The sequence below is a fragment of the Balaenoptera ricei genome, chromosome 7 (assembly GCF_028023285.1).
Source record: "Balaenoptera ricei isolate mBalRic1 chromosome 7, mBalRic1.hap2, whole genome shotgun sequence".
NCBI lineage: Eukaryota > Metazoa > Chordata > Mammalia > Artiodactyla > Balaenopteridae > Balaenoptera > Balaenoptera ricei.
The window spans coordinates 47,094,994-47,107,631 of NC_082645.1; the positions used below are offsets into that span (position 1 = coordinate 47,094,994).

Genomic DNA, 12,638 nt, shown 5'->3' on the forward strand with positions numbered 1-12,638 from the left:
TATTTCCTTTCCTTGTCTTAGTGAACTAAGTAGGACTTTCAGTACAGTGGTAAATAGAAGTGGTGAGAGGACATCCTTAGTTTGTAACTGATCTTAGAGAAAAGGCATCCAGTTTCTCACATTATGATATTAGCTGTAGGTTTTTTGTAGATATTCTTTATCAAGTTGTGAGACTTATCCTTTATTCCTAAGATATACATTTTTTATATTCTTTCAAACTGTTTTATTTTCTCAAGTTCTAATAATTCTGCTATTTGTGGAATCACCTGACATTTGCTCATGGTTGATCATTTCCTTTTGTGCTTTGTAGTTTTGATTATGAAAGTTTTGTTTTGTTTTTCTGTGGAATTCCTGTCGTCTGCTCACAAAGATGCACCCACATAGAAGTGATAAAGTCCAGCATGTCAATCACTGAATTCACTTAAATACATTCAGATTCCCTGAGCAGAATTTGGAAGCAAGTAACTGGTTCACTCTTTAATATTCTTTTAAAATCTTCTATCATTTCATGCACTTGGGGGACAAAGTTGGGCGGTCAATAACAGACCTGGATACAGTTTCCTATTCAGCTTTTTGGCTAGTTATACAATCTTGGCCAGTTTCTTTAATTTCAAAGGTCGTTAATCTTAACATTTCTCTCTATAAAAATTAAAAATGGTGACATTCACAATTTCTTTTTGCTCAAAGAAGTTTAGAAAAGACTCAATATCTTAAGTTATCAATCTGTGAACTACTTGAATAGTGTTGTGAACAGATTCTAAGGTAGCCCCTGATCCCCACCTCCTGATGTTCATGCATTTGTGTAAGCCCTGCTTTGTGAGTGTGGGTGGTTCCTGTGAATTGTGTCTAACAAACAATATACCACAATTGATAGGATGTCACTCCTGTGATTATGTTCTATTATATGGCAAAGGTGCCGAGATGTCAGTCTGGTTACGTTGCATTATTTAGGACTCTGTCTTGCTTGCAGTATCTCTTTCTCTCTGTTGCTGGGTTTTAATAAGCAAGTTGCAATGAAACCTATGGCCACAAGGAGTGCTTCTGACAACAACCTGAGGGATTGTGGTAGGAAATCCTTCCCCAGTAAAGCCTGCAGATGAGAACTCAGTCCTGGGTGACACCGTGATTGCTGCTTTGTGAGGCACTGAGGAGACCCAGGTAAGCTTTGCCCATACTCCTGACCCACACTTTGAGATAATAAATATGTTTTAAGCCTCTATGTTTGCAGTAATTTGTCAAACAACAACAGAAAGCTAATACAAGTGCAAAGCTTCAATTAAGTAGGTAATGCCTCTTAAGAACCGCAAAGAGGTAGGTGTTAAGAGGGCACACAGATTTTTTTTAATCTTCTTTTAAAACAACCATTTCATTTAAAGTAAGTAAGTAAAGGGAGAGAGAGAGAGAGAGAGCAGAAAGTTCTGACACTGAAGAATAGCATTCTTTATTTCAAAAAGGTGTCAAATTTTTACTTTTATTGCCCATAGTTCTGTAAGGAAATGGATATAAAGCACCAATAATTTTGTAATCGGAAGGATAGTATAGTTGTTATGTATTATTTACTGTGCTTAGATTGTATACATCCATAAATATTTATACTTTATGATTAGTCACACAAACTGTGTCCAAGTTTGACTTTCAGTTCAAACTGGGATTTTTAATACTGTTTGTATCATGCAACTAAGATATAAAAGAATTGGAAAGTAGAAAGTAATAAATAAAAGTTCATTTCAAAAAATATGGTTCCAACCTGTTTGACATGATGGTGTTCCTTTTAGTCACATGACAGAGTAATTCCCAATAGGCTTGATTCAAATTTGGCTTATCAATCAATGCCATACTAGAAAAATGCATTTTCATAACAAATTATCAATTAATAAGTTCACCAACATTACATATCTGACAACTTTGGGGTTAAAAAAAACTCTTCATTTTTCTTTTCCCAGTAAATTACAGCAAAGTGAGTCACTGTGGTCATTGTGCACCAGAAAATTAGAGAAATGAAATCTTCTAAAGCCCCACTGAGGTCAGATTCAGTCTTAAAAGCTGTGCTATGAGAAATTTACCCACATTTCCACTAAACAAGAGTTTTCATACAACTTGTGAACACACAAAACATGACATACCCTTACTTCCTGTACTTTGGTTAAAAAGTGCTTAACTTTTTTTCCTGAACATGTCTAATTCTTGACTCTAATTCTGCTCATCACAGACTACAGCAAAACATGCTGTGTGCTTCTTCCCTGTACCATTTTGGGTTTGATGTTTACTGTAAGAAAGTATTACACTATATTTAACACTTAAAACCACAGAAAAGCAAATGACATATTGTCTGCTTTTCCAGATGAACTGTGGTAGTTCTTGAAACATTGTTCACATTGTAGAAGACCTTAAAGTCATCTTTCCTCAAATAAATGTGATATTTCTTTCCCCTTGACTTGGCGAAATAGGATTAACAGATAATGCTGCATTCATGTAAGCAGATCTTTAACATGATAATTCTAGCCTACGATGAGAAATAAGCAGTATCAATCAAATCACAATTGATTTGCAAGCCCTTGTTGAAAATAAATGTATTGTTAACCATGCAGTTATTAATGTGCTTATATCTGAAAACTTGCTTGTGGAAGCGAGAAGGAAGAGTCACCCTAAATATATGTTTGTTTTCCTATTTACCAAATAGGAATGTTTTTTTCCTATTTACAATATCCTTATTCATGCGATATCTACAATTGCGCATTTTAAATTTTCCTGGGATTGGGGCAGGAGGTAGTCCTGTGGTGATAACTACACAGAACCAGCAAAAGGGTAAGCAATATCTAGAGAGACTAAGCAGGTAAGCTAGAGCTGGGAAGAACTGGCTTCCAATATCAGCACTGCCACTGACCATGGGAACTTCTCCCAATACCTGCTTCCTTATCTGTATGCCTAACATCTCTCTACAGGGTTATTTCCAGGATCACATGGAAAGCATCTATAACCTATTATGCATTCAGTAAATGATGGACAAGATTGTTATTGTTCCTGTGAAAGCTCTGCTTTTCACATGAATGATTCTCAAGCAGAGCCCGCTGGATACTTCTGAATTCAGAGACTTAATAGGAAGCAGATCTCAATTAGAAATCTTTTTCTATTTTATTTTATTATTTATTTCTTACCCTACAAGCTTCCTTACCTTCACTTCTTTTTTTTTCTCTCAAAATGACTCACTCTTTATTCAGTTTATTTAAGTGTTTAAGTGTATCAGTTGTGCTCAAACTCAACTATCACACACACACACACACACACACACACACAATTTAAAATCAGTAAGGACTATTTGTTGCATTGTCCAGATTATCTACTCTAGAATATAGGTAATGAGCAGCTTTATCACCACAACAGAGAAATCATGGACTTTAATGGGTATTGAATAAAAATATGATTGAAAGGCTAGAAGTAATGTGATACTAACATAACTAATAGACAAAAGAGTGCTGAGGCAATAACTATTTGGAATATATAATATAAAGTGAGGAGTAATGTGGAAAAAAATCTATAGGAGGAAAATACTTTTCCTGACTAATTTTTCAAATTTTAGACATTTGTTCAAAAAAATCACAAGGCTGTAGGATCTTGAGAGTGCTAGACTTGTCATCAATGTTTAGGCAGAACAAAAGTTGAATTAGGTTAAGAATGACATCCTCATCTATTTTGTTTAGGCTACCAATAAAAAAGGACTTATTATAGTCTTCCTTAGCACCCATCTTAGATAACATCTTTCCATAGATCTCATAAAGTTTAAACCCCCATATTAAATTTTATACTTCCTGATTTATTGTCATTGTGGATGTAAAAAAGGGCTGATGATCATCTTTGTTTATAATCTTTCATAGATTTGAACAGAAACATTCAAAATTGCCTATTAATAAGCCCCCCCAAAGGCTACTGAGCTTAAGCAAATATAAAGTTTTGTAACCTACCAATTAACCTACAGAAGGTATTCCAAATAATTATATTCTGTCACTATCTTATTCACACTTGACTCCAAAAAGTGCTCAACTTTTCACATGAATAATCTAGAAAATAAATTTTACTCTTGCCTTCACAGGCAGCATTAACATGAGCAGGCACTTGTGTTAATTTGTTATATTTTCTAATTTATTACTTAATTTTCCTACTGCCTGCTTAGAACTTGAGTTGTTCTGGTTAAAAAAATGATTGAAGGAGCAAACATAATGATACAAAAATTTAAATAAAGTTCACTATTGCCATGAAATGGGATGTCAGTTTTGCAAGCCATCTTCACTTTCCCACTAAGCTGGGTGGAGTTGGTCTAAATGAATCTGAAGATATTTATGAAATAAGCTAATATGAAAGGACACTATAACCCATTAAAAGCGACTCTCTTCCTCTTCCACAGCGCGGTGAAGGCCAGGGATGAATTTTAAGAGCTGTTTCCGGACACTTCCCCTTCTGCTTTTCCTGGGCAGGGTCCCAAACATGCTTGAGAAGTTGCCTTCCCACAAGGGAGACATGGACCCACTACTAGCAGAACTAATGCTCTGGTTCCTCCTCGAAGAACACCTCTTCAGAAAATCATCCCCATCCTTGAGGACAAAACACTCATCATCTGTGCTTGTCTGCCGGCTGAAGGCTTCCCTGCTCGAGTCTTCAGACACACATGTCTGGTACCCATCTTCACTGTCTATCGTCATGGAGCTCAGGCAGCTCTTACAGCTGCTCTCACTGGATAATCGACTCCGGTCCAGGAGAGCTGAACCAGGCAGTGGTCCAAACAAAGCTGATTCATCTATGTCCATATTTTCCAAACTTGGGCAGTTAGCTGCATCACCTAGAAAGCAGAAAACAAAGCCTACTATGAAATGGATCTGAGCATCACTCCTTACAAGTAAATACACCAAATTTCTCTTTGAAGGGCACAAGAAAGAGTAAGGGTAAATAATACTTTTCACTAAACTTTCACTTGCATGAGTAAGTAACTGTTCATGAGACCATTCAATAAACCTTATAGTACGATTTTTCAAACTATCTGTTCATGAACTAGTTTCCAGGTAAAAGGGTTCCATGGTGACAAAAATGGTAATGCTAGATTAAATAAATTGAAACAAGATTCTTCATATGAGAACAGTTCAACTCATCTAACAGTATGCCAGTGTGACTTATGAATTTCCAAAAGAATCATTTCTTATATTGAAGTGACCATGCCACCTTTTATTAAAATTATCATAGAAATGGGCTCCAAAGAATATACTTGGGGAAATGCCTCTTATGGATTTTCTCTATTTTAGTTCCTCTGATTTTTAGTTACTATCTTTTTTTAATAATTGTAAAATTATTATAACATCACTTGAAGTGTATGGGAAACACAGTTATAAAACCTGCCCCTGTAGGCTGATTATTAGAGAATTCAAAGATGTTTAAAACAGAAAGGATATCTTCCAGCCTTGATATGCCCAGTTGATTCTTAGAAAATCCTTTAATACTTAAATGCTTTGAAATGGTAGTGTACCCAGAAAACATCCCTGTCCTAAAATAAGTAATAATTCATTTGAAGAAATTGAATGTTATCTGCTTAGCTGAATTTCTTCATCAACCTTTTATAACCTACATCTGGGCTCTCCAAACTCAAATTTTAATCTCACACCAACAGCCTGTTCATATCCCACTTGTTTCTGTACTATTTGAGTTGGTTAGTATGCTGTTAAAAGAAAGGAGATTATTTGTAATACTAGCATGAGAAAAACATCATTAGAAGATGACTTTGCTTCAGGAAAAGTAATAGAACATTACACACTCAGAAATTGTTTTATTTTGTGCTGATAATCTCTACTTCTGCTCTCCTTTGTCCTTGGTTGACACTGTAAAAAGAGACTGTTTATTTTTTCATTTGATCTGCAAGGTTGAGTAGGGCCAGCCCTGTGGTGACTCGTTATAATGCTTTCCTTTTTGTTAACAAAACCTATTTTATTTCATCTCCCAACGAGTTGACGAATTTCTTTTGATTGGCGAGCAATTGGCTTGTAGAAACTCATGCCCTGGATATTTATTGTAGGTCTAGAAAAAGTAAGCTAAAGAACTCCTTCAGTCTCTCAAAAAATATGTACAACAATGACCTATGAAAAGTCAAACTCCTTGATTCTGAACTAAGGATCGTGTCTATACAAGGCCACTTCCATAAAGCCATAGAACTGCCTACACTTACCAGACCAAACCCCATCTCCACTCCAGGATGCTCCAGAAGTAGAGGCAAAGATATTCCAAACACCCTCAAGTCTACAGAAATCCAGGAAGTGGCCAGAAATGTGTGCCTCTGTCTGGTTAGCAAACTTCAGACCCCCCAACAAAGCCTGCTATATGTTTTTAAGAGTATTAATTTAGAAACACAGAAAAGAGAAGTAACTCATACATGTTTCATTTTTTGAAAAAAATAGAACTTCAACACAAGCCTCTAAGCCATAAATTAGTGCCTAATTAAGAATTAAATGTACCCTTCTTCTGTAAACAGATTATCACTTTTAACAAACAGATATTCTAAGGTTATAAATAGAGACGTTAGCTCTGTGTTATCTGAAGAAGATACAACCTATATTTCACACCCACACAGTTAGTGGTTTCAGTGAATTATTTGTATCTACAAGTTCATTCCTCAGGTTATACCAGTCACATGGCAAATGCCAAGTCAACAAATTTTAAACTCAACCCTTCTTTTCAGAATGTACACAACAGCAAGAGCCATGCATTTACTGTTATAATGATCCTTCATATTTCTCTTTTGGATTTGAGGGTCATGAAGAAGGATTTCTCTGCATTACTGTAACTTATACAATTTGAGCAAATAATAGGAGCTCCACCCAAGAAGCATGTTACCATTCCCAGCTTCAAGAGTTTCTGAGAACTACCCAGCCCCTGAACCGTAGATATTCTCAGGAATTTAATTCATCTGCTGAAGTAGTAGGAAAATCAGGCAATCATTCATATTACTCTTCTAAAATCCCCAGCTTCCTCTTGAGAGTGAGTGCACACATGCACGTGTGTCCATGTTTTCATGTGCATGTGTTATGTGCATGGAGGAGGGGGTGTGATCATGACCTACCCCTCCTCCAAATACAGTGGTCACTCCAAAAGCCATGCCAAAGAAACACAGACTACTATTCTCAATCCATGCTAGGCAATTTTTTTCTTGTAATGATGATAATCTTAAAACAATTTAGAGGCAGAAATACTGAAAGAATGAAATGTAAGTGTGGTTTCTGAACAGGAAATCACATTTACCATGAAGCAGGCGTTGTTCCTGTAACTGCAGAGATCTGAACTCCACCCATTTTCTCTTCAAGGTTTGCTGAGAAAGAAGAAGAAAAGTGCTAATTATTTGGAAACCCCAGTGAAGATAGCAATTTACTTCCAGGTGTTGAGATTTGTCATTAATTTTCTTTTCATTTCTTTCTATCACTAACAATCCCTCCCATTCATTTGAAAGATTCTTTTTCTGTATAAAAGCAGAATATTGGGAACACTAATTTCTCAAGAAATAATCTAGTATCACCAACAAGTTGAAACAATGATGTCATTTCAATAGAAACAACAGATAATAGAAACAATGATATTTATATATTTTTTATTTAAAAATATTAGAGGAACAGATTGCTTAGGTTTGTGTCCATTTACTAGCTGTTTCGGCAAGCCTTTACACTCTAGGCTTCTTCCATCAGCAATATGAGAACACCAACAGAACCTAAACCTGGGAATTGTCATGAGGATTAAATGCATTAGTAAATGTAAAATGGTTGGAACAGTGGGTACAGCTTAGTAAATGTTCAAAAAATACCATGATCATTTTGAATGGATACAGAAGATGTGGTATACGTATACAACAAAATATTACTCAGCCATAAAAAAAGAATGAAATAATGTCATTTGAGGCAACATGGATGGACCTAGAGATTATCATACTAAGTGAAGTACATCAGACAGGAAAGATAAATACCATATGATGTTACTTATATGTGGAATCTGAAAAATGATACAAATAAACTTATTTACAAAACAGAAACAGACTCACAGACATAGAAAACAAATTTATGGTTATCAAAGTGGGAACGGGAGGAGGGATAAATTATGAGTATGGGATTAAGAGATACACACCACTATACATAAAATAGTAAACAGCAAGGATTTATTGTACAGCAGAGGGAACTACATTCAGTGTCTTGTAATAACATGTAATGGAAAAAAATCTGAAAAAAATATATATGTATAACTGAATCACTTTGCTGTACACCTGAAACTAACACAATATTGTAAATCAACTATACTTCAATTAAAAAAAAATACCACCATCATTCTATAAGCCTGGGGCACTAAAATAGTCTTTTCTGCTGGATATCTACTTATTTTCTATACCCAAAAGGGGAAGCTGACCAGTTCTAAAAGGCTTCCTTGGAGGGCTAAACTTAGAACCCTGTAAGCACCCTGACTTCTTGACTGCTTCCGTCCTTGGCTACCCCGCACATGAGAGCAGTGGCCCAGGGAAGGATGAAACGGCTGCTGTAATGGTCACGACTGCACGTGAGGCCTGGCCTAGCCCACAGACTGGAATCAAAAGTCAACCAAGCAGAAAGCATCTGACAAGGCAAAAAGGCTCCTTCTCCCTCCCCCTCTTTGTTCTTTACTCCACCCCTTCCTTTGCCATTTCAGGTCCCCACAGCAAGTCCAGGAGGTAAGCACAGCTCAGATTTGCCTGGGGACACTTATCCTGAAGGACAGCCAGCCTAGTTGGAAACAAGTGGTCCTTTGTACAAATCAATCTGGAAGGGGCAGATGAAGGCTAAAAAGGAAGAGGGGGAAAAAAGAGCACATTTGGAACGGGAAGACTGAAGGAAAAGGAAATATTACAAGAATGTCATTAAGTGTTTAAGGGGGAAAGTGGCTGGTTCCTCAATTCAGGGATTGAACAATCACTGGGCAGGATTTTCCAAGCCTTGGTAAGAGTAACATTTAGCAGCAATCATTATGGTTGTCAATATAATATGCAACCAATGAGTCAAAGCCATAAAATACCTGGCTCAGTTGATTTCTTGCTCTTTCTGTACTATAATATAGTCTACCTGGCTATGAGACTGCTGGGCTACCTGAATTACAGCTCTTGTAAACCTGTGGTCACGTGAAGGTCAGAGTTAGGAAACCAGGAAGTACAGAACTAGCAGGGATCTGGCATATATACCAAGCCCTTTTTTCTTTCTTAAAGAGGTTTATCTCTTGCAAGAGAATAGAGTCTAGTTGGGGAGCATAAGGATAGACTGATGCTCAAAACTAATTATAGGGAGAAGAGGAAGTTGTATTTCTGCACTTACTATGCAGAAATACGAAGTTAGAGCTTGCCAAACAGTTTCTGTGAAAGTCAAGGTTTTTAAATGTCAAATCTGTTGATTTGTCCCAGTCATCTAAGTACGTCGTCACTTAAACCAAGAAAATACCAATGCAAAGAGCAGATGTGTCAAAGTGACTAAGAGTTTTTAGTCTATATTGAAGCTTCCTTATTTTCCTCAGAGTCGGCCTATTATTAATATCACAGTAGTGTATTTGGACAAATCTAACCTCTCACTGTTAGAAGAAAATTAAAGTACATGTGAGATTTAATCCTACTGGATCACGTCACCTCACTGTGCCTAGCTCAGTGCCTGGTACATAGCAGATGCTCAGTAAATATTGACTAAACGAATAAATGAAAGGATGGCTTCCTGAAACAACACTCAGCTATCACAGACTGGATATTTTGGTTGAACATATCTTCAACGTTTTCATTCTACATGAGACATATAGCTAAACATTTCCATAGCACTTTACTACTTTTATAGTGCTTTCATGGATAATATGCTATTTAATTTTTCTAACTGTCCTAAAAAGTTCCAGATTAGAAAATAAAGGTTCAATGTAGCAAAATATTTCCCAAGGGCTACAAACCCAGTAAATATCAGAGCTGGATTAAAAAGTAGGTCCCTCAGCCCACTAGATGTGGTGTTTTCATGTTAAACATTTGAATCATAGGCCATGAGAAAGGGAATCCCTGAAAACACAGCTCAGAAGGCACCACTGTTTCTAAAGAAGAGGTTATGGCCCCACAAAGAGTCTTTGAGGGACACAATGCACACGTAGGACGCACAAACTAAATGTCATTGTGTGAAGGGGAAGCCAACCTGACTCTGGTTAATAGGTCAGACCCAGACATTTCTGGCTCAGTAGATGAGCTGGAAATCTCATAATTTCAAGATTAGAAAAGGAACAGAAATGAAAGAAAGTGAGCAGAAATGAACCCAAAAGTCTTCTGGACCTGGAGAAAAAGAAAGAGGTCACAAGGAAATTGGACCCTATGGCGATAGTTTAAATGCAATTATGTGAGGCAGAGACAAAGACAAGTTTCCTGCTTGAGAGAAGAACCTTGGCTGAAGCTCCACCATTGTGAAAAGGAGCTGAGCAAAGCTGTTGAGGGCGACTAAAGCTCATGGAGAGCATGTATCCAGAGAGGCAGGAGCACATAAATGTAGCCTCATGACCTGAACTGAGCAGCACACTGGCCCCCCAGGGAAGGCATCCAAGCTGCCAGACGTGGCTTTAGACCGGAAGCCTTGAAGTGCAGAGCACAGGCCACTGCCCAACTCTCACACTGAGTGGAAGGGAGAGGCCCAGGGAAACGGGCAATCCAGACTCCGGAGCTCCACAGAAGTTTAATGATAAGAAAGACAACAAAACTGATAATCAGTACATGGACTCTCTACAAACAAAATAAAAATAGAAAGGTGTTCAAAGACTTTAAAATAAGAATATTTACAGTCCTCTGAGAGAGAGATGTGATGTTCCTAAGAACAAGAAATTTGAAACAAAGGAAGAAAAGAACAGATAGACACGAAAAAGAACTATTTGAAAATAAAAAATTAACTTTCAAAACTCAAGAGAAAGAACACATTCTATACAGAACACAGACAACATTACTGAAGATATTACTAAGGAATTCAAAAATAACATAACAGTGAAAAGAATTGAAAAAAAGAATATAGATACAGTAGATGTATACACACATATATGTGTAACTCAATCACTTTGCTGTACACCTGAAATGAACACAATATTGTAAATCGACTATACTTCAATAAAAAATAACATAACAAAAAAAGATAAAGTGATACAAAATCTGAAGTGGTCAGGAAGCATGGAAAGTAAATCAAAAGACTCTGAAATATGTCTAACAGAAATTTCAGAAGATAATCCAGGGAATGATGAGGAAGGTGTATTCAAAAAGGTCAAGCTGATAATTATCCAAAACTGAAGAAAGTCAGAAGTCTTTAGGCTGGAAGGACACTGCAAGTTCCAAGCAGTATAAATTTAGAAATGAATCCAGACCTAATCACATTGTGGTGAAACTGTAAATCAGGAAAGACAAAAGAACACCTTAAAAGCAACCAGCAAAAGATGAAAAATTGCCCCAAATTGAAATACTGGGTTTTGAAAAGGGCTTAAAAATGGGAAATCCTCTAGAGAGAATTACCAAGGAAAAAAAAAATAGAAAGAAGGCATAAAAAGTAGTACTAATGAAAATGGGAACACAAACACAGCTGTGATAGAAAAGAAAAAGATGAGAACAGAATGTTTATTATCAACTGCATGAAATAAATTTGAAAATTTTAAAACTTTATTAACAAAAACATCATTCAATAAAGCTGGCTCAAACAAACAAACAAACACAAACAGAAAGCCTGAGCAGTCTTATAGCTAATAAAGAAACTGAAACAGAGTTTAGAAGTATTCACATCAAAAAGAAACACAAGCCCAGATGATTCAGATAGCGTTACAAGAATTCTACCAGAGGACAAAAAGGGGAAGAGACTCCTCACCTCATGCTAAGAGTCCAGTAAATTTGATACCAAAACTAAAAAAGATAGTCTGAGAAAAGAAAATTACAGGCCATTCTACCTGTAAGATGAAGTTACCCTCAACAATGCTAAAGAAAATGTTATCAAATCAAATCTACAAGTATATAAAAAAGATGATAAATTATGACCAGGTTGGATTTATTATAGAAATGCAAGGGTGGTTTTACATTAGAAAATTTTTAAATGTTATTCACCAAACTGACAGATTTTTTAAAATAAATAAATGAGAAGACCACCTCAACACTTACAGAAAAAAAGTATTTGATACAATTTAATACACAAGCACTGTAAAAACTACCAGAAAACTTGGTGTAGAAGGGAGCCTCCTTAACCTGAAAAGTATAACCCTAGAGACAGGAAAGAATCAAAAGAATTCCCTTTAAGGTCAAAAGCAAAGCAAGGATGCCTACTATTTTAGTTTCTATCCATCATTGTATTATAGGCCTTAACCAGTGTAGCAAAATAAGAAAAAGAGCTAAATATCATTCTCAACAGATAGTTATTGTCTTCATGAGAAACTCAAAATAATCTGTAATTTATTAGAAATTATATAGTTTAACAGGGTGTTTGAATATAACAGCGCAGAAAAATTGATTTCACACATCTACACACTAATCTCAATCAAAACATTATTTTTAATAAAGAAACTATAATAAGAACAAAAATCACTTTACAAAGGAATAAATCTAATAAAAGCTGCATAGGATCTATCTG

General features: G+C 36.1%; 1 protein-coding gene across 5 annotated transcripts in view; it reads right to left on the minus strand.

Annotated features, from left to right (window-relative positions):
• Nucleotides 1-1,458: 1,458 nt before the first annotated feature.
• Nucleotides 1,459-12,638, minus strand: part of CYTIP (cytohesin 1 interacting protein) — a 66,050-nt gene continuing 54,870 nt past the window's right edge. For 3 of the 5 annotated variants that reach the window (XM_059927916.1, XM_059927914.1, XM_059927915.1), the window contains 2 exons: nt 7,273-7,339; nt 1,460-4,831 (listed from right to left, as the gene is read on the minus strand). In XM_059927916.1, coding sequence (XP_059783899.1) covers nt 4,371-4,831; nt 7,273-7,339 — 528 coding nt within the window. In that variant the 3' untranslated portion in view covers nt 1,460-4,370. Of the gene's footprint in view, nt 4,832-7,272; nt 7,340-12,638 lie in introns of all 5 variants that reach the window. The other 2 variants (XM_059927913.1, XM_059927912.1) reach the window with 1 other exon arrangement.